This window comes from Triticum aestivum, chromosome 5B, assembly GCF_018294505.1.
Source record: "Triticum aestivum cultivar Chinese Spring chromosome 5B, IWGSC CS RefSeq v2.1, whole genome shotgun sequence".
Lineage (NCBI taxonomy): Eukaryota > Viridiplantae > Streptophyta > Magnoliopsida > Poales > Poaceae > Triticum > Triticum aestivum.
The window spans coordinates 421215913-421241847 of NC_057807.1; the positions used below are offsets into that span (position 1 = coordinate 421215913).

The window sequence follows — 25935 nt, forward strand, 5'->3', positions numbered from 1 at the left end:
AAATAAGAGTGAATTCCATTTTTTACCTTGTAGTTGTACATTTGTGACACATATTACCCTATTTAGCGGAACTTTTATCGAAATGTCAGATTTTGGAGACTTTTAACACGGTTTTACCCCAGTTTTATATTTTGTCTGTTTATGGTCGATAGGATCGGCATGTTGCGTCATTGATTTGTAAAAAAAACTGTAAGGATCGGAGGGCATCATTGGCGATCTTGTCCAAGCTTCTCTTGTCTATCTGTTCCACTCCTTGTGGCCGTCCACATGTTTTTGGATACAGGGCGTCACCTCACACCTTACCTGATGGACACGCATCAAAAAACAAGGGTCCAAAGATTTCAAAAGGGGTATTCTAGACGAATTTAAACTCGAAGGGGTAATTAGTGTCACAAATGTATAAATATGGGGTAAAAAGTGGAATTCACTCAAAAAATAACCGCGTTAGGGTTCCAAGAAGTAAATACAAGCATTCATACCAAACATTCCATCATTGGTACTCTACATGACAGTTAGGTGAAAAAAGGGTCTCCTTCAGTCCAAAACTAGTTTGATATATTACACATACAGTCAGAAACATAATAATTAGTACTCCCTCCGTCCGGAAATGCTTGTCATCAAAATGAATAAAAGGGGATGTTGCGGAAATACTTGTCATCAAAATGAATAAAAGGGGATTTGACGGAGGGATTACAAGAACAATGCATATTCCAGAGTTTCTGGAAATAAAATAAAAAATAATGTGATGGCATCAAAGCCTGCGGATAAAAAGAAAAGGAGCTTACCAGCAGAGTTACCATCAACAATGTCGCATGCACTGACGCGATAATATCCATTGGAGGCATTGTCGTTATTATCCATTTCTGCCATCAACTCGGAAAAGAAGATTTGCTCTGACCCTGTGGCGACGTTCCTTGCCTTGAAGTTCATGTGCAAATAGGCGAAGTAGCCCTCGATGAAATCAAAAACATCGTTCAAGCGCACGTGTGTAAACTCGTAGCGATCCTGCGGATGAACAGATTTAATTAAGTCGGAAGTCAAAATGAAGAATGCGAGCGAAAAGGACAGATATGAACAGAACATTTTCAGATAAAAAAAAGGAAGAACGTGTAGGAACCGATAAAGCAAAACAAGAGCTTACAGGGTGACTCTTATGATAGAAAACCAAGGACATGTTGGCTCTCTTCTTGTATAGACGCCTCCAACGGGATATCCGTTCATCTGGTGTCAAAAAGAGTAGCTGACGGCCAGTAAACTCTGCTCCGGCATCACATGCACCGCCTTCCTCTGTTTCGCTCTCTCCAGCAGGTTTGACTCCTGATGTTTCCGCATCAGTTACAAGTTTGCTGCAGCCACCAATATGATGCAATTTCAATATCTGGATAAGGTAGCTAACGGTGGAAATTTGAATCAAAAGACTAAAAGTTTCTGAACTTATAATCAAATGGTGAAAATAAAAGTATCCTTTTGCTTCCTAAAATACTACTAGTACTTTGAAGCACTTAGTGCTTTCACGCAACATCCATAGCATCTGGCGTCGTTAGGTTTCAGCCGCAAGTAGTAAGTTTTAATAAGTCTCTGAAAGACATAATAAGCGCATTCGACCCTGATAAAAGCTACCGAAGGGAACAGGGTGGAGCAAACGGCGCAACTTTGAAGCGATCTGTAGAGGCCGGAGGGGTAGCAGCTTACACGGAACGGCCCGCCGGCGGGGACGCATCGCGGGCACGCTTGGACTGCAGTCGGGCGCTCCTGCGCGGTTCTGCCGCTGCCAGCCGATTCATGGCGAACCGAACGCCGCGGAATCGACGGTTCGTCTTCTAGTGGAAGGGGAAGGAGGGACGAGGGTTTCGTTTTAGGAAGACCCCACGAAACAGAAACAAGTGTAGTTAATCATCGGGACGAGGGACGAGTCTATTTTAAGGCGGCCGCTAGCTTAGCCCAGATGGGATCGCCGTCTCCGGCGCCGCCGCCGCCGCCGCCCAAGTGGATTATGCTGCGCCGCGTTCCGCAAGTGTGCCATGATCTCTACGCTGACTTCTCCGTCACGCTCGCCGAGCCCCCGCGCCCCACCGAGCTCGTCGTATCCCCGCATCTCGCCCCCGATGGCGTCTCCGCCGACTGTTTCCCTTTGGTCCACGCCGCCGATCCGTCCGGAATCCTCCTCGTCTCCGCCACCTACGACCGCTGCTCCATGGCCCCTCCCTCCGCCGACAAGCAGGCGGGGGATTACACGACCAACTACTTCGCCTGGCATGCCGCCATCGACTACACCCACCGCCTCCCGCCACATGAGGACTCTGTAAAGCACACCGGCAACGTCGGCGTCGTCGTCGACAAGTACAATTTCATGGTCGCCGAGCTCCTGCCCGCCGGCGACGGCGACCGCGCCAGTCTACTCTGCTATTGGTCATATGATCGTGAATGGGTGAAGAAAACTCTCCCCTTTCCCCTCAAATGCCCTTGGTCTAGTGCCCGTACCTTCTCGCACCAAGGGAAGCTCTGGTGGTTGGATCTTTCGCAAGGTCTTCTCTGCTGCGATCCTTTTGCTAAAGAGACGGAGCTCCTCTTCGTGCCATTCCCTGATGATATAGATACACACACTCGAGGCAGAGATGTCGGCAACCGTCGCTGCGTAAATCTGAGCAATGGTGCGCTGTGGTTAGCGGAGATGACTTACCACCGCCGTGCGCTGTTCGTTAAGATGTGGAAGCTGGGCACTCAAGGGCAATGGACTCCCGATTACACAGTTAAGTTTGCGGATATCTGGGCTGACAGGAGCTACAAGGAAACTGGAATACCGAAGAAGAAGCCGGCATTGGTAGCCATCAACCCTGATGATCCCGAGGTGCTTTACTTCTCTTTGGAGGGTAATCTCCTCCAAGTTAACATGTGTGCCAAAAGAGTTGAGCTGTGTGTGGCTTTCAGGCGCCCTACCACAGATTTGAAAATAGACCAGGGGTCCTCGCAGTTTATTCTCACTTGGAATCTTCCGACATCGATAGTTTCATCATCAGGTGATACAAATGTTGTGTTTTTGCAAACTGCTCGGCATTACTTGTTACCGTTTGAGTTATTGTGTTGCTTTGCTGAATTGATTTTGTGTGCCGCAAAGTCTAGATATCATTACTCGTCTACAATGCCATCCGTTTGTACTGCCCAGATTACATGTGAAATCGAGAATGTATTAGTAGCTTGAGCTATGTCATTCTGGAGTTTGCGCCAGATAATATTGTTTGGTTTGCTGAATCGGTTATGTTTGCTGCGTAGTTTACCTATATGGATTAACACACATATACTGTGTAGCTTATGTAAGACATCATGAATGGGTTTGAAAGTTGAGTCGTGTCGCTCTGAAGTTCGACTTTACATTGTTGTGTTGAATTAATTATGTTTGCTGCATACCATGGTTCTCATTTCTCCTCTAAAATCTTGTCCATGCGTACTGTTTAGATTACACAATAAACCGAGAAAGGTTTTGACACTTTTGAGTTGTGTGGTTCTGGAGTTTCTGTCGTATATCATTCTGTAGCTTTGCTGAATCGATAGTGTTTGCTGCATAGAGTATATATATATATTGCTTTAATCATCTAGATTCTAGTTGATGTATGTGTTTACCACTTGGATTACACAAGACATTTAAAGCTGATTTGTTTTTACATGACAAATTGAGAAAGGAGCTGTGTTCATATCTTTTCATTTTCAGTAGGACGAAAGCAAGAAGAGCGGTCATCGAGGGATTCAGCTTTTGATATGATTGCAGATTCGTTCACCAATGCATGCGCTAGTGTGCTTGATGATATGGAATTTAATCAGCTGGCTATGACTGCAATTGAATACCTTAACCAGAGCCGAAAGGAAGAGGTAATTGTGCCCTAACTTATTTGATGCTAAAGATGACACATTGGATTTGTTATTGACATTTGCTATTTTATAGAAGGTCAAGTTCAGATTGTCTGAGCGTCTCTGCCAATGTTATTTTGACGAGGAGGAGGCTAGTACTTCCCACAGAAAGCAATATATCCATATGAACTTCTATGTTCACACGGAGTCTGAAAGGCTTCCGCAGCTTGTGTTTGCGGAGTTTGTCGAAGCTAATAGGAACGATGATTGTTCCTGGGATTTGTTGTCATGCAAAACTATAACCAAGAACAGTCCTGGTACATTTTATTTCCTCTCAATAGTTGTTCTAATTTTGGATTAATCCTTGTTCACCTATTGATAGAAGGGAGTTATTTTGAGATACACATAGTCAATAATTGTGAAATCTGAACTTCTCCTAAGATCTTTCTTGGTATTAGGATTGCACACGTGATACTGGTAGATGTAGATATATCTAAAAAAGTACTTCCTCTATAAACTTTTATAAGACATTTTAGATCACTACTTATAAAAGTTTACAGAGGGAGCACTTTCCTAATATTAAAGATTTATCGAGTTTATTAATATATTGCAACAACAACAGTGCAGTACTTTGTTGAACCAGGCTAGTTAAGATGAACATATGGTTCATTACTTGGTTGAACTTGGTTACATCAGAATATTAGATGAACTAGATGCTGAGCTATGCATCCTTTGTTCACTATTATGTGCCTTATAACTAGAAATCAACCTAGTACTTTATTCCAATTTAATGTTACTACTGAGCCCTACAAGCTGTAGCCCTCAAGCTTCTAATGGTGTACTAATAGACAAGACTAAGAGTTAATGACAGTAGTTCTTTCTAGGAGTAAATGGCAAGCAGTTTTATGTATTTTGATGTGTTAGGTGTTGAGGCCTTGTGCCTATCGTGACCAAATTGTGCGGCGATTAGTGTTCCATTTTTTAGCGGCAGTAATTATGTACCACAATCTTGCAGAAATTTTCACTTTGCCAGAAAATTGTTCAAATACTGAGACATGCTATTAAAGAGCAACGCACTAAGAGCATGCGTATTCTCAAGTATTGATGCGACTTACTCCAGTGCTACAAAAGTCTTGTTGTTTTGGACATTGAAATGTTCACCAATATGGATCTTCGACCATTACCTTCTCTATTCATTTATTACTAAAGTTACAGAAAATATGATGACATGAAAGTACTTTGACAAACCTATTACTTGGTTTCACAATATTTATCCCAAATGCATATCTAGGAGGTACCGAACTAAAAAATGATTTGATATAATCCAACCATACTTGCTCTCACTGATAAATTAGTCGTTCTCTATTTAAATAGAATCAAGTATGGTAAGATTCCATCAAATATTAATTGACTCCATCTTGTAGTTACGAGCAGGGGTTTGCTGCTGTGAAACGGGGGGAGTAGTACCATCTTCATATAAAGCATATAAATAGATTTACATATATTAGTGGTTGACGGTGTCACGACCCAGGGTGCCTCAAGATCCTAGAAGTTAGTTCACCAGACTGCTCAGGAGCCCTAGGCCGCTATACGGCTTGGCCATCAGCCTGACTTGGGAGGCCTGGAGAAGGAAGGAACCGACTTCCTTGCTGTGCAAGACAAGGAGGCCAAACATCCTTCAACCACCTTAGAACCGACTAGACTCTTTAACCCTAGGCCCCTGGCATCCTTTATAATCTCATGCTTGGGCTAATCGATACCATCATTATACCTATGATCCCTGATATTTGTATTGTCCTCTGTACCCTCATCCAATCAATACAATAAGAGCAGGAGTAGGGTTTTACCTCCATAGCGTGAGGGCCTGAACCTGGGTAAATTATCCCCTATTCCTTCTCTGGGCTTTCCAGCTAGTTGCAGGACCCTATCGAGGGGCCTCCCGGAATTCACACCAACAATGGCGCGCCAGACACGGGTCGTGCTTGCTGGAACTGAGATCTAGATGGATCTGACATCAATCGTGCCGCCTTCTCTATTGGGCAGATGTTTGCTTTCGGGCGATGAACTGCATCACCAACTCGGCGGAGCAGATTGAGCCATTGACACCTACAAGCCAGGCCAGATTCTCCTCTTCGGGGGCCTGGAATTCATCGCCGACTCGCGCGGCAAGCTTCGCCTCTGTGGCCAGTCGCCTTGTTGAGCACATGAGTCAGGAATTGAAGTTCCTCAGGGAGATTCTTCGTCTTTCTGCGCAGCCCAGAGTGATCTGTCCTAGAAGAACCTGGTCAATCTTTGGGTACAATCAGTTTCCCTGGTGTACTCATACATCAGTTAAGCCCGGGCCTTGATGGCTAGATCCGCGTGTCCAAGTAGGCCATCATCACATCTGCCATCATCAGACCAGTAAAATCTATGGGGACGTTTGGCCAGTAAAACCCGCCCTCTTGCCATTTCCTATTGGAAGTGGGCAGGGGGCACTTGATGTACCCGGATCTGTATCGCTTCGTGATGGCGGCTCTGCCGCACTCATAGCTCTCGCCATCGTTGGTCTGGAGCTTGAACTGGAAATACCAGCGCTAAAGCCCGAATGCGGCTGGATTGCTGGGAAACACTCACACACCATTATGAAACATACAATGTCTAGAATCCCATTTGGCGTTAGGCGATGAAGTTGGAGCTAGTAGAAGTAGCGGAGGCCACAAAAAATATTGTGGCAGCGACAAACCTCGCACGAGGAAGGACACATACAAGATCCACTCTGCTTCACGCGCCGTCAGAGAGACCTTCGCCATGCCATTAATCGCTTCATCGGCGACCTCCAGACAACGTGGTCCCGCAGCAGCAAATAGACCTACACCCCTGCCCGACGAGGCTGTTGAGCTGAGGTGGGGATGTTGTTGATGCCATCCACTCCCCCTTCATATCCAAGGGGGTGGTGATTTTTCCCTTGTCGCCGCCGCTGCCCTTGCTCGAAGTGTTGCCCTTCATTTTGTTGTCACCCCGACCCTTGGTCGATTGGGGGCCATTGGTAGGTGGCGGCGTGGAGTGGTGGAGAAAGGTAGGAGCTTGAGCTCAGAGGCATGGAAATGGAAGCTTGGGCTAAAGGAATGACGGGGGTGAAGAAATGGGAGAGGTGTGGCATGGCTGGGTGCGGATCTCCCTATAAAGCCCCGATGGGAGGCTAAATGTCGTTGTTAATGTCGTGACACGCGGCCACAATCTTCTGCCATATCCCTACTAGGCACGGGAATTGAGGCGCTCCTTAAATGGCACCTGAGCCCGAGGAGCCATATCCCTACTAGGCACGGGAACAGCATAGGCTTTGTTGCAGCTGGCTTGTGGGGAACAATCTGACAGGACCAATTCCAGTTATGAGCTCCCTGCATCATTTGGCATCACTGTAAGTAGAAACATACCACTTGATGATTGCTTATGCAAAATGATTTTCTGGAGGTTCATAATTACTACTACTACTACTAGTCGACAAAATGAAGACGCTGGCTGTTCCATTTCACTAGTTAACCCGGGTTGCATTTTTGACCTGAAGGCACCTGGAGGACAACCAAGTGACAGGGCCGATTCCTCCGTCACTGGGAGACCTTCCAAGACTTCAGGAACTGTAAGTGGCTTCAGCATGCAGTCCATGCTTTGCCAAGCCGTTGCTGCATTATCCAGCCATGATGCTGCTCAATTGACATACATTTCGCAATTGAGCTCTGTTGCAATTTCTGACATCTTGAATTCTTGTCCAACAGGTTTGTGCAGAATAACAATTTACAGGGCAGCATTCCAATCGGCCTCAACAGAACGAGCATTACATTCAAGTGAGTGATCACCAACATTGTTTTACAGCATTATCTTTAGTGAGCATTCTATTTTTGAACTTTATTACCATATAGTCATGCACTGCATAACGAATTCATGCTTTGACAGGTATACACCTGGGAATAACCTTAACCAACAATAATGTCGCAAGGGATAATGAGAAGCCATCGACAGACAACAGTATGATAATGAGGACATGCATATCTAACCGGCAGAAAATGTTGTATTATTTCCCTTTTGGTATTGCCAATGTTTTTGTTCTTTCTTGATTTTCTTTTTCTTTTTGGGAGACAAAGGTGTTACTATTGTATATGCAACTGCACACGATGAACTTCATCGCGCTTGATTCCATTTATTTATGTGTATATGTAAATATGTAATTTTGTTAGAGAGGCAATCACGAAGATAATATGCTTTGTTTTTTATCGATGTGGATGCTAGAGGCAACCTCGCTATTCGAAGAAAGTTTAAGGCCTCATTTTTTCACGATTACAAGGAAGACAGACCCAAGCAGACATAACAAAGTTCTCTACTCTGCTGCAGCTGGCATCGAAACGATCTGACGCCATGCGCATATCTTCTTACGGCACTCAACGCAGTTTTGTATAGCTCATTCGGTAGAAATTTCTTCCACGCCATAGTCCGAAACGGAATGGCCTCCTTTGTATGTACTTCCGACAGGGTGCTTGATTTTCTCAGCACATACATAGCAATTTTCCATGTCATTCTTATATCCTGGGATGTACTTACACTCAACTTCTTTTTTACGGCCACCTATGAAAAAAATAAGAGTGAATTCCATTTTTTACCTTGTAGTTGTACATTTGTGACACATATTACCCTATTTAGCGGAACTTTTATCGAAATGTCAGATTTTGGAGACTTTTAACACGGTTTTACCCCAGTTTTACATTTTGTCTGTTTATGGTCGATAGGATCGGCATGTTGCGTCATTGATTTGTAAAAAAACCTGTAAGGATCGGAGGGCATCATTGGCGATCTTGTCCAAGCTTCTCTTGTCTATCTGTTCCACTCCTTGTGGCCGTCCACATGTTTTTGGATACAGGGCGTCACCTCACACCTTACCTGATGGACACGCATCAAAAAACAAGGGTCCAAAGATTTCAAAAGGGGTATTCTAGACGAATTTTCACTCGAAGGGGTAATTAGTGTCACAAATGTATAAATATGGGGTAAAAAGTGGAATTCACTCAAAAAATAACCGCGTTAGGGTTCCAAGAAATACAAGCATTCATACCAAACATTCCATCATTGGTACTCTACATGACAGTTAGGTGAAAAAAGGGTCTCCTTCAGTCCAAAACTAGTTTGATATATTACACATACAGTCAGAAACATAATAATTAGTACTCCCTCCGTCCGGAAATGCTTGTCATCAAAATGAATAAAAGGGGATGTTGCGGAAATACTTGTCATCAAAATGAATAAAAGGGGATTTGACGGAGGGATTACAAGAACAATGCATATTCCAGAGTTTCTGGAAATAAAATAAAAAATAATGTGATGGCATCAAAGCCTGCGGATAAAAAGAAAAGGAGCTTACCAGCAGAGTTACCATCAACAATGTCGCATGCACTGACGCGATAATATCCATTGGAGGCATTGTCGTTATTATCCATTTCTGCCATCAACTCGGAAAAGAAGATTTGCTCTGACCCTGTGGCGACGTTCCTTGCCTTGAAGTTCATGTGCAAATAGGCGAAGTAGCCCTCGATGAAATCAAAAACATCGTTCAAGCGCACGTGTGTAAACTCGTAGCGATCCTGCGGATGAAAAGATTTAATTAAGTGGGAAGTCAAAATGAAGAATGCGAGCGAAAAGGACAGATATGAACAGAACATTTTCAGATAAAAAAAAGGAAGAACGTGTAGGAACCGATAAAGCAAAACAAGAGCTTACAGGGTGACTCTTATGATAGAAAACCAAGGACATGTTGGCTCTCTTCTTGTATAGACGCCTCCAACGGGATATCCGTTCATCTGGTGTCAAAAAGAGTAGCTGACGGCCAGTAAACTCTGCTCCGGCATCACATGCACCGCCTTCCTCTGTTTCGCTCTCTCCAGCAGGTTTGACTCCTGATGTTTCCGCATCAGTTACAAGTTTGCTGCAGCCACCAATATGATGCAATTTCAATATCTGGATAAGGTAGCTAACGGTGGAAATTTGAATCAAAAGACTAAAAGTTTCTGAACTTATAATCAAATGGTGAAAATAAAATTATCCTTTTGCTTCCTAAAATACTACTAGTACTTTGAAGCACTTAGTGCTTTCACGCAACATCCATAGCATCTGGCGTCGTTAGGTTTCAGCCGCAAGTAGTAAGTTTTAATAAGTCTCTGAAAGACATAATAAGCGCATTCGACCCTGATAAAAGCTACCGAAGGGAACAGGGTGGAGCAAACGGCGCAACTTTGAAGCGATCTGTAGAGGCCGGAGGGGTAGCAGCTTACACGGAACGGCCCGCCGGCGGGGACGCATCGCGGGCACGCTTGGACTGCAGTCGGGCGCTCCTGCGCGGTTCTGCCGCTGCCAGCCGATTCATGGCGAACCGAACGCCGCGGAATCGACGGTTCGTCTTCTAGTGGAAGGGGAAGGAGGGACGAGGGTTTCGTTTTAGGAAGACCCCACGAAACAGAAACAAGTGTAGTTAATCATCGGGACGAGGGACGAGTCTATTTTAAGGCGGCCGCTAGCTTAGCCCAGATGGGATCGCCGTCTCCGGCGCCGCCGCCGCCGCCGCCCAAGTGGATTATGCTGCGCCGCGTTCCGCAAGTGTGCCATGATCTCTACGCTGACTTCTCCGTCACGCTCGCCGAGCCCCCGCGCCCCACCGAGCTCGTCGTATCCCCGCATCTCGCCCCCGATGGCGTCTCCGCCGACTGTTTCCCTTTGGTCCACGCCGCCGATCCGTCCGGAATCCTCATCGTCTCCGCCACCTACGACCGCTGCTCCATGGCCCCTCCCTCCGCCGACAAGCAGGCGGGGGATTACACGACCAACTACTTCGCCTGGCATGCCGCCATCGACTACACCCACCGCCTCCCGCCACATGAGGACTCTGTAAAGCACACCGGCAACGTCGGCCTCGTCGTCGACGAGTACAATTTCATGGTCGCCGAGCTCCTGCCCGCCGGCGACGGCGACCGCGCCAGTCTACTCTGCTATTGGTCATATGATCGTGAATGGGTGAAGAAAACTCTCCCCTTTCCCCTCAAATGCCCTTGGTCTAGTGCCCGTACCTTCTCGCACCAAGGGAAGCTCTGGTGGTTGGATCTTTCGCAAGGTCTTCTCTGCTGCGATCCTTTTGCTAAAGAGACGGAGCTCCTCTTCGTGCCATTCCCTGATGATATAGATACACACACTCGAGGCAGAGATGTCGGCAACCGTCGCTGCGTAAATCTGAGCAATGGTGCGCTGTGGTTAGCGGAGATGACTTACCACCGCCGTGCGCTGTTCGTTAAGATGTGGAAGCTGGGCACTCAAGGGCAATGGACTCCCGATTACACAGTTAAGTTTGCGGATATCTGGGCTGACAGGAGCTACAAGGAAACTGGAATACCGAAGAAGAAGCCGGCATTGGTAGCCATCAACCCTGATGATCCCGAGGTGCTTTACTTCTCTTTGGAGGGTAATCTCCTCCAAGTTAACATGTGTGCCAAAAGAGTTGAGCTGTGTGTGGCTTTCAGGCGCCCTACCACAGATTTGAAAATAGACCAGGGGTCCTCGCAGTTTATTCTCACTTGGAATCTTCCGACATCGATAGTTTCATCATCAGGTGATACAAATGTTGTGTTTTTGCAAACTGCTCGGCATTACTTGTTACCGTTTGAGTTATTGTGTTGCTTTGCTGAATTGATTTTGTGTGCCGCAAAGTCTAGATATCATTACTCGTCTACAATGCCATCCGTTTGTACTGCCCAGATTACATGTGAAATCGAGAATGTATTAGTAGCTTGAGCTATGTCATTCTGGAGTTTGCGCCAGATAATATTGTTTGGTTTGCTGAATCGGTTATGTTTGCTGCATAGTTTACCTATATGGATTAACACACATATACTGTGTAGCTTATGTAAGACATCATGAATGGGTTTGAAAGTTGAGTCGTGTCGCTCTGAAGTTCGACTTTACATTGTTGTGTTGAATTAATTATGTTTGCTGCATACCATGGTTCTCATTTCTCCTCTAAAATCTTGTCCATGCGTACTGTTTAGATTACACAATAAACCGAGAAAGGTTTTGACACTTTTGAGTTGTGTGGTTCTGGAGTTTCTGTCGTATATCATTCTGTAGCTTTGCTGAATCGATAGTGTTTGCTGCATAGAGTATATATATATATTGCTTTAATCATCTAGATTCTAGTTGATGTATGTGTTTACCACTTGGATTACACAAGACATTTAAAGCTGATTTGTTTTTACATGACAAATTGAGAAAGGAGCTGTGTTCATATCTTTTCATTTTCAGTAGGACGAAAGCAAGAAGAGCGGTCATCGAGGGATTCAGCTTTTGATATGATTGCAGATTCATTCACCAATGCATGCGCTAGTGTGCTTGATGATATGGAATTTAATCAGCTGGCTATGACTGCAATTGAATACCTTAACCAGAGCCGAAAGGAAGAGGTAATTGTGCCCTAACTTATTTGATGCTAAAGATGACACATTGGATTTGTTATTGACATTTGCTATTTTATAGAAGGTCAAGTTCAGATTGTCTGAGCGTCTCTGCCAATGTTATTTTGACGAGGAGGAGGCTAGTACTTCCCACAGAAAGCAATATATCCATATGAACTTCTATGTTCACACGGAGTCTGAAAGGCTTCCGCAGCTTGTGTTTGCGGAGTTTGTCGAAGCTAATAGGAACGATGATTGTTCCTGGGATTTGTTGTCATGCAAAACTATAACCAAGAACAGTCCTGGTACATTTTATTTCCTCTCAATAGTTGTTCTAATTTTGGATTAATCCTTGTTCACCTATTGATAGAAGGGAGTTATTTTGAGATACACATAGTCAATAATTGTGAAAATCTGAACTTCTCCTAAGATCTTTCTTGGTATTAGGATTGCACACGTGATACTGGTAGATGTAGATATATCTAAAAAAGTACTTCCTCTATAAACTTTTATAAGACATTTTAGATCACTACTTATAAAAGTTTACAGAGGGAGCACTTTCCTAATATTAAAGATTTATCGAGTTTATTAATATATTGCAACAACAACAGTGCAGTACTTCGTTGACCAGGCTAGTTAAGATGAACATATGGTTCATTACTTGGTTGAACTTGGTTACATCAGAATATTAGATGAACTAGATGCTGAGCTATGCATCCTTTGTTCACTATTATGTGCCTTATAACTAGAAATCAACCTAGTACTTTATCCAATTTAATGTTACTACTGAGCCCTACAAGCTGTAGCCCTCAAGCTTCTAATGGTGTACTAATAGACAAGACTAAGAGTTAATGACAGTAGTTCTTTCTAGGAGTAAATGGCAAGCAGTTTTATGTATTTTGATGTGTTAGGTGTTGAGGCCTTGTGCCTATCGTGACCAAATTGTGCGGCGATTAGTGTTCCAATTTTTAGCGGCAGTAATTATGTACCACAATCTTGCAGAAATTTTCACTTTGCCAGAAAATTGTTCAAATACTGAGACATGCTATTAAAGAGCAACGCACTAAGAGCATGCGTATTCTCAAGTATTGATGCGACTTACTCCAGTGCTACAAAAGTCTTGTTGTTTTGGACATTGAAATGTTCACCAATATGGATCTTCGACCATTACCTTCTCTATTCATTTATTACTAAAGTTACAGAAAATATGATGACATGAAAGTACTTTGACAAACCTATTACTTGGTTTCACAATATTTATCCCAAATGCATATCTAGGAGGTACCGAACTAAAAAATGATTTGATATAATCCAACCATACTTGCTCTCACTGATAAATTAGTCGTTCTCTATTTAAATAGAATCAAGTATGGTAAGATTCCATCAAATATTAATTGACTCCATCTTGTAGTTACGAGCAGGGGTTTGCTGCTGTGAAACGGGGGGAGTAGTACCATCTTCATATAAAGCATATAAATAGATTTACATATATTAGTGGTTGACGGTGTCACGACCCAGGGTGCCTCAAGATCCTAGAAGTTAGTTCACCAGACTGCTCAGGAGCCCTAGGCCGCTATACGGCTTGGCCATCAGCCTGACTTGGGAGGCCTGGAGAAGGAAGGAACCGACTTCCTTGCTGTGCAAGACAAGGAGGCCAAACATCCTTCAACCACCTTAGAACCGACTAGACTCTTTAACCCTAGGCCCCTGGCATCCTTTATAATCTCATGCTTGGGCTAATCGATACCATCATTATACCTATGATCCCTGATATTTGTATTGTCCTCTGTACCCTCATCCAATCAATACAATAAGAGCAGGAGTAGGGTTTTACCTCCATAGCGTGAGGGCCTGAACCTGGGTAAATTATCCCCTATTCCTTCTCTGGGCTTTCCAGCTAGTTGCAGGACCCTATCGAGGGGCCTCCCGGAATTCACACCAACAATGGCGCGCCAGACACGGGTCGTGCTTGCTGGAACTGAGATCTAGATGGATCTGACATCAATCGTGCCGCCTTCTCTATTGGGCAGATGTTTGCTTTCGGGCGATGAACTGCATCACCAACTCGGCGGAGCAGATTGAGCCATTGACACCTACAAGCCAGGCCAGATTCTCCTCTTCGGGGGCCTGTAATTCATCGCCGACTCGCGCGGCAAGCTTCGCCTCTGTGGCCAGTCGCCTTGTTGAGCACATGAGTCAGGAATTGAAGTTCCTCAGGGAGATTCTTCGTCTTTCTGCGCAGCCCAGAGTGATCTGTCCTAGAAGAACCTGGTCAATCTTTGGGTACAATCAGTTTCCCTGGTGTACTCATACATCAGTTAAGCCCGGGCCTTGATGGCTAGATCCGCGTGTCCAAGTAGGCCATCATCACATCTGCCATCATCAGACCAGTAAAATCTATGGGGACGTTTGGCCAGTAAAACCCGCCCTCTTGCCATTTCCTATTGGAAGTGGGCAGGGGGCACTTGATGTACCCGGATCTGTATCGCTTCGTGATGGCGGCTCTGCCGCACTCATAGCTCTCGCCATCGTTGGTCTGGAGCTTGACCTGGAAATACCAGCGCTAAAGCCCGAATGTGGCTGGATTGCTGGGAAACACTCACACACCATTATGAAACATACAATGTCTAGAATCCCATTTGGCGTTAGGCGATGAAGTTGGAGCTAGTAGAAGTAGCGGAGGCCACAAAAAAAATTGTGGCAGCGACAAACCTCGCACGAGGAAGGACACATACAAGATCCACTCTGCTTCACGCGCCGTCAGAGAGACCTTCGCCATGCCATTAATCGCTTCATCGGCGACCTCCAGACAACGTGGTCCCGCAGCAGCAAATAGACCTACACCCCCGCCCGACGAGGCTGTTGAGCTGAGGTGGGGATGTTGTTGATGCCATCCACTCCCCCTTCGTATCCAAGGGGGTGGTGATTTTTCCCTTGTCGCCGCCGCTGCCCTTGCTCGAAGTGTTGCCCTTCATTTTGTTGTCACCCCGACCCTTGGTCGATTGGGGGCCATTGGTAGGTGGCGGCGTGGAGTGGTGGAGAAAGGTAGGAGCTTGAGCTCAGAGGCATGGAAATGGAAGCTTGGGCTAAAGGAATGACGGGGGTGAAGAAATGGGAGAGGTGTGGCATGGCTGGGTGCGGATCTCCCTATAAAGCCCCGATGGGAGGCTAAATGTCGTTGTTAATGTCGTGACACGCGGCCACAATCTTCTGCCATATCCCTACTAGGCACGGGAATTGAGGCGCTCCTTAAATGGCACCTGAGCCCGAGGAGTCACCTTCTAGTCGCATCCCTCTGGCCGATTGGGTGTGGCCTTTGTGGTCCCCACGACCCATCACGTCCTTCGCTTTGACCGACAGTCGGAGGAGGTGGTCCGACTTGACTAGGTGAGCAAGCTAGGTGCGACTCTCGACCCGTGCCTTCGTCACGGAAATTCAAAGTGCATCCCGGCAAATTGGCTCGCGGAGGTTGGATATTTATTGAAACAAAATGAGGCCGGTGCACTGCGTCACACATTACCTCAAGGCAGGTTGACGCAACCTGTCTTTTGTGGAACTTCATGAGCCTGCCAAGACCTCGGGGAGCTACCGGAAGACAGCGAATTCAGATTGGCCGAAGACCGGAAGATGCCAAATCCTTGAGCCTGTTCGGGGGCTACTGACGGTGTCACTGCCAGGGGTGCCTCAAGAGTCAAGACCCGGGAAGTCTGCCCACCAGGCCGGCTCAGGAGCCCTAGGCCACTATACGGCTTGGGCCGTCAGCCTGTCTTGGCCTCGAGAAGGAAGTAACCGGCATCCTTGCCATGCAAGACAAGGAGGCTGAACCACCAGCCTTAGAACAGACTAGGAGTCTGCAACCCTAGGCCCCTGGCATCCTTTCTAAGCCGTGGATGACACGCTTTTAGTCATCACCCTTCGGTATACCTACAGTCCCTGAGGTTTGTCTTGTACTTTGTACCCCCATCAAATCAATCAATACAATAATGGCAGGAGTAGTTTTTTACCTCCATAGCGAGGGCCTGAACCTGGGTAAATGGTCTCCTATTTCCCTTCTGTGTGGCAATTGTTTGTTGTTGGTACTTTGACTAGATACAATATGTTAGGTTATCTCTGTGCATATTTTTATTATCATTGAGCTCAGGTATTGGTATAATTCTGGTGGTTATGTAGAAATATCATTTTATTTGTAAATATCCTTTTCCTCTTGTTGACAAAACACTGTCAATAGGCCTCTCATATGTTCTTCAATAGAGCTTTTTCTCTGTTCTTCAACTGTATGGATGGTTGGATGTGCCAAATGCCCGAAAGTGGCATCTCTTGAAACAACATATTATGATGTCGTGTTCATCCCAGGATACCTAACGCACAAGCTAGATACTTGTTCATGCTAGATGATCTCATTTGAAGGATTGTATTTGTGTCATGTTATACAAAGAGCTTATGGATCTTGGAGATTGCTAATACAAGATTGATTTCTTGAGGGTGGACGTTTTAAGTTACTGAAATCACTTGTTTTTTTGTAGGCGTCCTGTATAACACAAATGTTGATGTGGGACAGAAGAGGAAGAGATCACTTCGTTGTTATGCATGCGAGGGTAAAATGAAGCATCCAAGCAGCGGATTTTCAGCTGTGTCTCGTACTGATGCTAGCTACGACTGAGCGTTAAGTGCAGATGATGACAACACTCCTCATGCTCTTCTTTAGGTTAAGGGTGTCTTGTTTGCGGGATTCTTATGCTTTGCTAGACATTTGGATTCGAGCTAATTAACCTATTTTTACGTGCCAAATTATGAAACTAGTGTATTATATATATGCAATCACGAGTAATTGACAAAAAACTACCACATTTCACATAACCGTCCCACAGAACTACCACATTTTGAAAACTGGCCAAAAACTCCAGTTTAGTGCTGATTTCGTGACAAAAAACTACCAGATGGAGTTGATGACAGGTTGAAGTATTTTAAACGACTTTCTGACAGATCCGGCCCACCGGTCAGGACGGAGGCCATGCTAACGGCTAACGGCACTCGCATGCCCGTTAGCCGCGCGTGTCAGTCGGGCTCGGTCGGAGCAGGACTAACCTGGCCGACCGGCTAGCTCATCGTCCTCCCCACCTCACTCTCCCCCGAGCCTCATTGTCCTATCCCTAGGCGGATCCAAACTCCGGCGCCGAATCGCTTGGAGGAGCGCCCCCCGACGTGCTGGGCGGCGGGGATGCCATCTTCGTTGAGGTTGATAACTGGCTAGGCAGCAGTAGCTTTGCGGTTGAAAACCAATCCCAGACTCAATCTCAGCCGTCCCAGACGATTGTGAGGCGGCGTGTAGCAGCAGCATCGAAGAGAAGAAGCGCAGCTCGAGGCCGGGGCAAATTTGAACCATGTTTGAGCACAACGGGAATTGAAATCTATTGGGAACATTAACAATTTGTTTTGTTGTGACTGAATCCAAAATGTCAGAAAATAGAAAATTTGAACTGTCTGACACTAAATACTGTGTAGACCATTTAATTATAAATTTTCCAATTTGTGGTGCAGTATTGATGACCCAAAGTGGGAAATTTGGTTCCATTTCTTAGCCAGAGAATCTGTGGTTAGAGGAATTTACCAGTCAGACATATCATTTTTGACTATGGTTTCTCTTATTTGGAGTGAGGGCTATGGAGCTGATGATTATATGTACTATGTTCTCGATGAGGAGAAAGGAATAGAAGATATGGAGCATCTTGGTTCTGAACATGATGTGCAGCAGATGTTGATCCACTTTGAGAAGGAAAAGAGTGTGAACATACGAGTTGTCAGGGCAGATGAGCAATGTAATGCAGATGAAAATAAAGATAGTTATTTTGCTGAACATTGCATTAACACTCAACAAAGTTGCACAAAGTTGGTGGATGCAGTCAGTGACAGAAAGGATGAGCTTAAGCAAAGTAGTCTGCAGATGGAAGCTGACTTTAACCATTTTGAAGGTGACACTGATGTGTCTGAATTTCTTTCTGATGATGTGCAGTCAGGTTCAGATGACAACAATGTGCAATTACATCCAGGTTCCCCCTCTGAAGAAGAAGATGCAGAAGTAGATACATCAGTGGTCAAGAAACTTAAGCCAGTCAGAAACCCTGTGTAACACCCACGATGCGGCTATATCTCCCATGTGTCGAAGCACGACTTAGAGGCATAACCGCATGGTGGTTTTGTCGCAAGAAGGGTCATCTTCACACAATCCCATGTAATGAACAAGATTGGGATAAAGAGAGTTGGCTTACAATCGCCACTTCACACAATACATAATTAAGATCATACATCATTCAAATACACTCATAGACCGACTACGATCAAGTTCAAATGAAAAGAAGACAAACCCAAATGCTAGATCCCCGATCGTCCCGACTGGGCTCCTCTACTGATCATCTGGAAACGATACATAGTAACGACCAAGGGCCTCATCAAATTCCCACTTCAGCTCAGTTGAGCCATCTGCGCCAGTATCCTCGGCACCTGCATCTGTTTTGGTAGAATCTGTGAGTCACGAGGACTCAGCAATCTCACACCCGCGAGATCAAGACTATTTAAGCTCATAGGTAGGAAAAGGTGTAATATGGTGGAGCTGCGGCAAGCACTAAGCATATATGGTGGCTAACATACGCAAGTGAGAGCGAGAAGAGAAGCAACGCGTCGGTCGAGAAGCTAGAAGTGATCAAGAAGTGATCCTGAAACTACTTACGTCAAGCATAACACAAACCGTGTTCACTTCCCGGACTACGCCGAGAAGAGACCATCACGGCTGCACACGCGGTTGATGCATTTTAATAAAGTCAAGTGTCAAGTTATCTACAACCGGACATTAACAAATTCCCATCTGCCTCATAACCGCGGGCACGGCTTTCGAAAGTTTATATACCCTGCAGGGGTGTCCCAACTTAGCCCATCACAAGCTCTCACGGTCAACGAAGGAATAGACCTTCTCCCGGGAAGACCCGATCAGTCTCGGAATCCCGGTTCGCAAAACATTTCGACAATGGTAAAACAAGACCAGCAAAGCCACCCGATGCGCCGACAAATCCCGATAGGAGCTGCGCATATCTCGTTCTCAGGGCACAACGGATGAGCAAGACGTCGGGTTGGTATAGACCCTGGTTGCCCAGGGGACGCCGGACATCGCCCAGGTTGGACCAACACTCGAAGGAGCACTGGCCCGGGGGGGGGGGTAAATAAAGATGACCCTTGGGCTCGCGAAAACCCAAGGGAAAAGGGCTTAGGTGGCAAATGGTAAAACCAAGTTGGGCCTTGCTGGAGGAGTTTTATTCAAAGCGAACTGTTAAGGGGGTCCCATAAATCACCCAACCGTGTAAGGAACGCAAAATCAAGGAACATAACACCGGTATGACGGAAACTAGGGCGGCAAGAGTGGAACAAGTCACCAGGCATAAGGCCGAGCCTTCCACCCTTTACCAAGTATATAAGGTGCATTAATTAAGCAGGAGATATTGTGATATCCCAAAATATCCATGTTCCGACCAGGAACAAACTTCATCTTCACCTGCAACTAACAATGCTATAAGAGGGGCTGAGCAAAAGCGGTGACATAGCCAATCAACGGTTGCTAGGACAGGATGGTTAGAGGTTTAGCATGGCAATAGGGAGGCATGGTAAACAAAGGCAGGTAGGGCTAACATAGCGAAAGAGCGAGTACTAGCAAGCAAAGATAGAAGTGATATCGAAGGTATGGTCATCTTGCCTGCAAGGTTCTCAGAGTTGTCGAAGGCTTGATCCTCGTTAGCGTACTCAACAGGTTCCTCGTGCACGTACTCGTCTCCCGGCTCTACCCAAAGCAAGAACACAAGCAAAGGAACCACAATAAATCACGGTGCAATGCACAAGCAACATGATGCAATACATGTCATGATATGCGAGATGTCATATGCAATGCATATGCGTGCTTCGGAAGGAAAGATGATGAACAAGGCATCAACTTGGCAAACCAAGTATGCCGCTGGAAAGATGAGATGATTTCGGTTGAAATCGATATAAAGATCACCGGGAACGGATGCACGGTTTGCAAATGGCAAGCAAGACAAGAATGGCACAAAGCTGTGATTAACAGCATGATGCTACTTAGCATGCAACAAGAAACTATGCTACAGCACCCCAACATAAAAACAAAACATATGGAAGTGATCTACAGGAGATGCTTTACAAAAGAGGAACACTGAGCTACGGCTAAATCACATCATAACAGGTTCAAACAAGCATGGTGAAAGTGCAAAAAATTATCAGGTTGGACATGGCATAAACAGCATCATGAGGCAATGTTCAGAGCAGGTTATCAACATGCTACAGGAACTTATAATAGCAAACTAAGGGATGGCATGAATCTACTCAAAGCATAGATCAAAAGTCCCTTACTGACCATAAGCCAAAAAGGACCATAGAATATGATGGCACCCACGTAAACATAGCAAGTTTCGTTAACAGATTCAGCAAACAAAGCATGGCATTGAAATAATTACGAAGGCACCTTTGCGAGCTCAATGCACTCACTATAGAGCACCTCATGATAAACTAAGCATACATCCATCAAGAAGACATGTCATAGAAGCTATACATGGCAAGAAACAACATCATAGCATACACTGATCAACTACAACAACCTTGGCCAAATTGAATAACATGTAAACAATCTGCCAGGAAACATTTTGAAGCAAAAGTAAAGCACGAAAATGGCATGCTAGACTACTCCATAATTGCAACAACGACCATGGATGGATAGAGCATAACCATGTTTTCAAAACACCCTTACTGAAGTATCTCAAATTATGCATGGATCTCTCTGTAGCAACATGTTTACATGGCATCAAAATTACAGCAGAACAGGAACTAAAACCAGCGTTAACACGAAGCCTAGTTTGCATGCTTGTGCTAGTCACCACATTGGTCAAAATAATACATGGTAAGCACCTCTGTAAAGAAGACATAGCCTAGTTCAAAACACATTTAGGGATCAACCTCATAGGATGCACACATTAAACATGGCAAAAATGACAAAAGAGCTCGTTCTGATAAGAATCTGAAACTAACAATATGAAGCCCTCTTCCAACAGAATTTCGGGCATCAAGATGGGCTCAAATGTAAATGATGCAATGAAATGAAATTATGTACTCTTCGAGGCGAACAATTCGGTATATTACACGCCCAAAACGGAGCCACGGGTGCGAAGATGTGATGCGATGAAGATGCACAATTTTTATGGCAGATTATTGACAGTGAAAAACTGGGGGGGGGGGGAAGTCAACCTAGTGCTGGATCTGGATCTGGCCGGATGCGCGAGCTTCGAGGTTCGCCGGAGTCGGGGGTGGCCGGAGAGGCTGCCGGAGCTCGGGGAAGATGGCCGGGGCGGCGGAGGAGGTCGCCGGAGAGGCGGCCGCGGAACGGCGCGGTCGCCGGAGCGCGGGCGGCGCGACCGGGCGTGGCGCGCCCGGTGGCGGGACCGGGCGGCGGCGCGGCCGGTAGCGGAGGACGACACGGCGGCGGGGGCGATCGGCGGCGGGAGCAGAGGCGGTCGGCGGCGGGCGCGGAGAAGCTTGGGCGGGGTCGCCCGCGGGCGGCGACGCGAGGAGATGGGCTCAGGGGGGCCGATCCGGGCCTCGCCGGGCCGGCGGCACGGGGCGGCGGCGGGAGACACGTGGCGCGGCCTGATTCGCTGCGGCGGGCGGCGCAGACACGTCCGGCCCGACGCGGACACGTCCGGCGGCGCGGGGAGGAATAGCTAGGGTTTGGACTGCGAGATTTTTGGGGGAGCACATATTTATAGGTAGAGGGAGCTAGGAGTGTCCAAATGGGGTGTAGTTTTCGCCCACACGATCATGATCGAATGACCGAGAGCATGGAGGGGAGTTAGATGGGTTATTGCGCTGTTTTGGAGGGGTGTTGGGCTGCAACTTAAAAGAGGCCTTTGCGGATATGCAGATAACCGTTGGAGTACCAAACGAGCTCCAAATGACCCGAAACTTGACAGGTGGTCTACGGGTGCTATACCAGGGCCACTTGGCAAGGCTCGGTCCATTCCGAGAACGTTCAACACCCGCACACAAAAAGAGACAAGAGGGGGGCGCCGGTGCATGTGGGAGTGTCGGATTGCGAAACGGACAACGGGGAAAATGCTCGAATGCATGAGACGAACACGTATGCAAATGAGATGCACATGATGACATGATATGATATGCATGACATGAATAAAATGCGAAACAAAAGACAAAACCCAACCACAGAGGGAATATCATATCACATAGCCAAAAATGGCAAGAGTTGGAGTTACAAAGATGGAAAGTTACATCCGGGGTGTTACAACACTCCACCACTACAAGAGGATCTCGTCCCGAGATCTAGGACTGAAAGAACTCCGGATATTCGGAACGGAGGTGATCCTCGTGCTCCCAGGTGGCTTCTCGGTCGGAATGGTGTGACCACTTCACTTTCAGAAATTTGATTGACTTGTTGCGAGTCTTGCGCTCGGTTTCTTCAAGAATAGCAACGGGGTGCTCATGATAAGAGAGATCTTCTTGGAGGTCGATTTCTTCGAAGTTGATAGTGCGCTCAGGAGTCTTGAAGCACTTGCGAAGCTGTGACACGTGAAACACATCGTGCACGTTTGCAAAGTTGGATGGAAGCTCAAGTTGATAGGCGAGGTCGCCTCTTTTGCCAATGATCTTGAAAGGACCCACGTATCTAGGGGCAAGCTTCCCTTTGATACCGAAGCGACGAGTGCCTTTCATTGGAGAGACGCGGAGGTAGACATGGTCTTCGATTTCAAAAGCCAAGTCACGGTGCTTGCTATCATAGTAACTCTTTTGTCGCGATTGCGCGGCTTTGAGATTCTCACGAATGACTTTGCACATTTCTTCGGCTTCTGTGATCAAGTCGTTGCCAAGAAGTTGGCGTTCACCTGTCTCAGACCAATTGAGAGGAGTACGACACTTTCTGCCATAGAGAATTTCGAATGGGGCCTTGCCCGAACTCGCTTGGAAGCTGTTGTTGTAGGAGAACTCGGCATATGGAAGACAATCTTCCCACTTCATACCGAAAGAGATGACACAAGCCCTGAGCATATCTTCAAGGATTTGATTGACTCGCTCGACTTGGCCACTTGTTTGAGGATGGAAAGCTGTGCTGAAACGAATGTTGGTGCCCATGGCCGTCTGAAAGGAGTCCCAGAACTTAGAAGTGAAGATGCTTCCACGATCTGAAGATATCAATTGTGGAATGCCGTGCAAGGAGACAATTCTGGAGGTGTATAGCTCTGCCAGCTGAGCTGCTGTGATAGATTCTTTGATAGGAAGAAAATGAGCCACTTTGGTAAGCTTGTCAATGACAACGAAGATAGCATCATTTCCACGCTTGGACTTAGGAAAACCAGTCACGAAGTCCATCTCGATATGGTCAAACTTCCATTCCGGAATAGCAAGAGGTTGGAGGAGACCAGCTGGTCGTTGGTGTTCTGCTTTCACTCTTCTGCAGACATCACATTCATTCACGAATTGAGCAATCTCTCGCTTCATTCGAGTCCACCAATATGACTGCTTGAGGTCATGGTACATCTTTGTACTTCCAGGATGAATGGATAGGAGGGAATTGTGTGCCTCATTCATGATGACTTTTCTCAGATCACCTTTTGGAACCACAATTCGATCCTCGAAGAAAAGAGTATCTTTGTCATCCAAGCGATAGCACTTGTATTTAGGAATGCCCTTGTCAATACCACGTTTCACCTTCTTCACCATGGTATCCAGGAGTTGTGCCTCACGAATTTGATCTTCCAAAGTAGGAGAGACTATGAGGTTGGCAAGAAAGCCTTGAGGAACAACTTGAAGATTCAGCTTGCGAAAGCCTCACAAAGATCCGGTTGAAACGGCTTGAGAATTAGACTGTTGCAATAAGCCTTTCTGCTCAGAGCATCTGCAATCACATTCGCCTTGCCAGGAGTATATTCGATACTCGGATTGTACTCTTGAATCATTTCGACCCATCGAGTTTGCCTGAGGTTAAGGTTGGGTTGAGTGAAGATATACTTGAGGCTCTTGTGATCGGTGAAAATGTCCACTTGCCTTCCCAATAAGAGATGTCTCCATGTTATCAATGCATGGACAACTGCCGCCAACTCAAGATCGTGAGTGGGGTAGTTCTTTTCGTTGGGCTTCAACTGACGAGAGGTATAGGCCACAACTTTTTTCTCTTGCATCAACACAGCACCGAGACCTTGAAGGGAAGCATCACAGAATACTTCGAATGGCTTGGATTCATCAGGAGGAGTCAAAACAGGAGCTGTGACTAGCTTCTCTTTGAGGGTGTTGAAAGCGACGTCGCACTCAGGCGTCCAGACATACTTGACATGCTTCTGGAGGAGGTTGGAAAGAGGCTTTGCAATCTTAGAGAAGTTCTCAACGAATCTTCGGCAATAGCTTGCAAGACCAAGAAAACTGCGGAGCTGCTTGACATTCTGAGGAGGTTCCCAATTCAGAACTGCAGAAACCTTTGCGGGATTAACAGCAATGCCCTTGGCAGAGATGATATGGCCAAGGTAAAGAACTTCATCAAGCCAGAACTCACATTTGGAAAACTTCGCATAGAATTGATGCTCTCTGAGCTTGTCGAGCACCAATCGCAAATGTTTGGCATGATCCTGCTTATTCTTGGAGAAGACCAAAATATCATCGAGATACACCAGAACGAATTCATTGGTGTAGGGGTTGAAGATAAAGTTCATCATGCGAGAGAACGTTGGAGGAGCATTGACAAGGCCGAAAGACATGACAGTATATTCATAAGAACCATAGCTTGTTCTAAATGTTGTCTTGGGAATATCTTGTTCACGAATGCGAATCTGATGATAACCCATACGAAGGTCAAGCTTGGAGAAAACTTTAGCGCCTTTGAGTTGCTCGAAAAGCTCATTGATGTTGGGAAGTGGATACTTGTTCTTGATTGTCTTCTTGTTCAATGGACGGTAATCGACGCAAAGTCGGTCCGTGCCATCCTTCTTCTGGACAAAAAGAACTCCACAACCCCATGGGGAAGAACTCGGTCTGATCAAACCCGGACGCTCTTGTTCATCGAGCTGCTTCTTCAATTCCTTCAGCTCCTTGGGTCCAAGCTTGTAAGGACACTTGCAAACGGGTTCCGTTCCAGGCTCAAGATCAATAACGAACTCGACTGGCCGATGAGGAGGCATACCCGGAAGCTCTTCTGGAAAGACATCTTGGTACTCACAAACGACTGGAATTTGAGAAATAGCATCCAATTTGCCCTTATCATTGAGAGAAAACAACCGAATGGTTTCATCACGAGCAGCATAGATGATAACATCCTCAGAAGGGTGTGTCAATTGAATTTGCCTGGCGGCACAATCAAGCTGAGCCTTGTGCTTAGAAAGCCAGTCCATCCCAAGAATTAGATCAATATCAGAGTCACCAAGAACCATTGGAGAAGATAGAAATGTATAGTCGCCCATCTTGATAGAAACATCTGGAGCCATCATTTTGGTGTTCATGAATAAACCCGGAGAGGAAACCGCTATCGGCTTAGGTAGATCAACAGTATGCAAATCGTGCATGGATGCAAAAGGCTTTGATATGAATG

General features: G+C 46.0%; 4 protein-coding genes across 7 annotated transcripts; 2 read left to right on the forward strand and 2 right to left on the reverse strand.

Moving 5' to 3' along the window:
* Nucleotides 1-535: 535 nt before the first annotated feature.
* Nucleotides 536-1836, reverse strand: LOC123112212 (uncharacterized). Its single transcript, XM_044533147.1, has 3 exons — nucleotides 1693-1836; nucleotides 1142-1346; nucleotides 536-1005 (listed from the first exon to the last, which is right to left on the reverse strand). The coding sequence occupies exons 1-3, from the start codon at nucleotides 1782-1784 to the stop codon at nucleotides 691-693; spliced, it is 612 nt and encodes a 203-aa protein (XP_044389082.1). The 5' UTR covers nucleotides 1785-1836; the 3' UTR covers nucleotides 536-690.
* Nucleotides 1616-8093, forward strand: LOC123112211 (uncharacterized). 3 transcript variants are annotated; one of them, XM_044533146.1, is made up of 6 exons: nucleotides 1618-3017; nucleotides 3707-3864; nucleotides 3938-4160; nucleotides 7391-7462; nucleotides 7599-7667; nucleotides 7777-8093. In XM_044533146.1, exons 1-4 carry the CDS (start codon nucleotides 1946-1948, stop codon nucleotides 7411-7413), a joined length of 1476 nt encoding a protein of 491 aa, XP_044389081.1. In that variant the 5' UTR covers nucleotides 1618-1945; the 3' UTR covers nucleotides 7414-7462; nucleotides 7599-7667; nucleotides 7777-8093. The 3 variants fall into 3 exon arrangements, with proteins under 3 accessions (XP_044389080.1, XP_044389081.1, XP_044389079.1); XM_044533145.1 differs by lacking the exons at nucleotides 7391-7462; nucleotides 7599-7667; nucleotides 7777-8093 and having other exon boundaries at nucleotides 1616-3017; nucleotides 3710-3864; nucleotides 3938-7365; XM_044533144.1 differs by lacking the exons at nucleotides 7391-7462; nucleotides 7599-7667; nucleotides 7777-8093 and having other exon boundaries at nucleotides 3938-7365.
* An 889-nt stretch (nucleotides 8094-8982) lies between these two features.
* LOC123112215 (uncharacterized) lies at nucleotides 8983-10283 on the reverse strand. The gene is made up of 3 exons (XM_044533150.1): nucleotides 10140-10283; nucleotides 9589-9793; nucleotides 8983-9452 (listed from the first exon to the last, which is right to left on the reverse strand). The coding sequence occupies exons 1-3, from the start codon at nucleotides 10229-10231 to the stop codon at nucleotides 9138-9140; spliced, it is 612 nt and encodes a 203-aa protein (XP_044389085.1). The 5' UTR covers nucleotides 10232-10283; the 3' UTR covers nucleotides 8983-9137.
* Nucleotides 10060-17082, forward strand: LOC123112213 (uncharacterized). 2 transcript variants are annotated; one of them, XM_044533149.1, is made up of 4 exons: nucleotides 10060-11464; nucleotides 12157-12311; nucleotides 12385-12607; nucleotides 16826-17082. In XM_044533149.1, the coding sequence occupies exons 1-4, from the start codon at nucleotides 10393-10395 to the stop codon at nucleotides 16960-16962; spliced, it is 1587 nt and encodes a 528-aa protein (XP_044389084.1). In that variant the 5' UTR covers nucleotides 10060-10392; the 3' UTR covers nucleotides 16963-17082. The 2 variants fall into 2 exon arrangements, with proteins under 2 accessions (XP_044389084.1, XP_044389083.1); XM_044533148.1 differs by having other exon boundaries at nucleotides 10061-11464; nucleotides 12154-12311.
* Nucleotides 17083-25935: the final 8853 nt, after the last annotated feature.

Coding starts and splice junctions, on each gene's coding strand:
- LOC123112215 (XM_044533150.1), bottom strand. CDS start 10,231: ATGAATCGGCTGGCAGCGGCAGAACCGCGCAGGAGCGCCCGACTGCAG. Junction 9,794..10,139: donor CCGCCGGCGGGCCGTTCCGT/GTAAGCTGCTAC, acceptor TGGTGGCTGCAG/CAAACTTGTAACTGATGCGG. Junction 9,453..9,588: donor TCTATCATAAGAGTCACCCT/GTAAGCTCTTGT, acceptor TTTCATCCGCAG/GATCGCTACGAGTTTACACA.
- LOC123112212 (XM_044533147.1), bottom strand. CDS start 1,784: ATGAATCGGCTGGCAGCGGCAGAACCGCGCAGGAGCGCCCGACTGCAG. Junction 1,347..1,692: donor CCGCCGGCGGGCCGTTCCGT/GTAAGCTGCTAC, acceptor TGGTGGCTGCAG/CAAACTTGTAACTGATGCGG. Junction 1,006..1,141: donor TCTATCATAAGAGTCACCCT/GTAAGCTCTTGT, acceptor GTTCATCCGCAG/GATCGCTACGAGTTTACACA.
- LOC123112213 (XM_044533148.1), top strand. CDS start 10,393: ATGGGATCGCCGTCTCCGGCGCCGCCGCCGCCGCCGCCCAAGTGGATT. Junction 11,465..12,153: donor ATCGATAGTTTCATCATCAG/GTGATACAAATG, acceptor TTTCATTTTCAG/TAGGACGAAAGCAAGAAGAG. Junction 12,312..12,384: donor ACCAGAGCCGAAAGGAAGAG/GTAATTGTGCCC, acceptor GCTATTTTATAG/AAGGTCAAGTTCAGATTGTC.
- LOC123112211 (XM_044533144.1), top strand. CDS start 1,946: ATGGGATCGCCGTCTCCGGCGCCGCCGCCGCCGCCGCCCAAGTGGATT. Junction 3,018..3,706: donor ATCGATAGTTTCATCATCAG/GTGATACAAATG, acceptor TTTCATTTTCAG/TAGGACGAAAGCAAGAAGAG. Junction 3,865..3,937: donor ACCAGAGCCGAAAGGAAGAG/GTAATTGTGCCC, acceptor GCTATTTTATAG/AAGGTCAAGTTCAGATTGTC.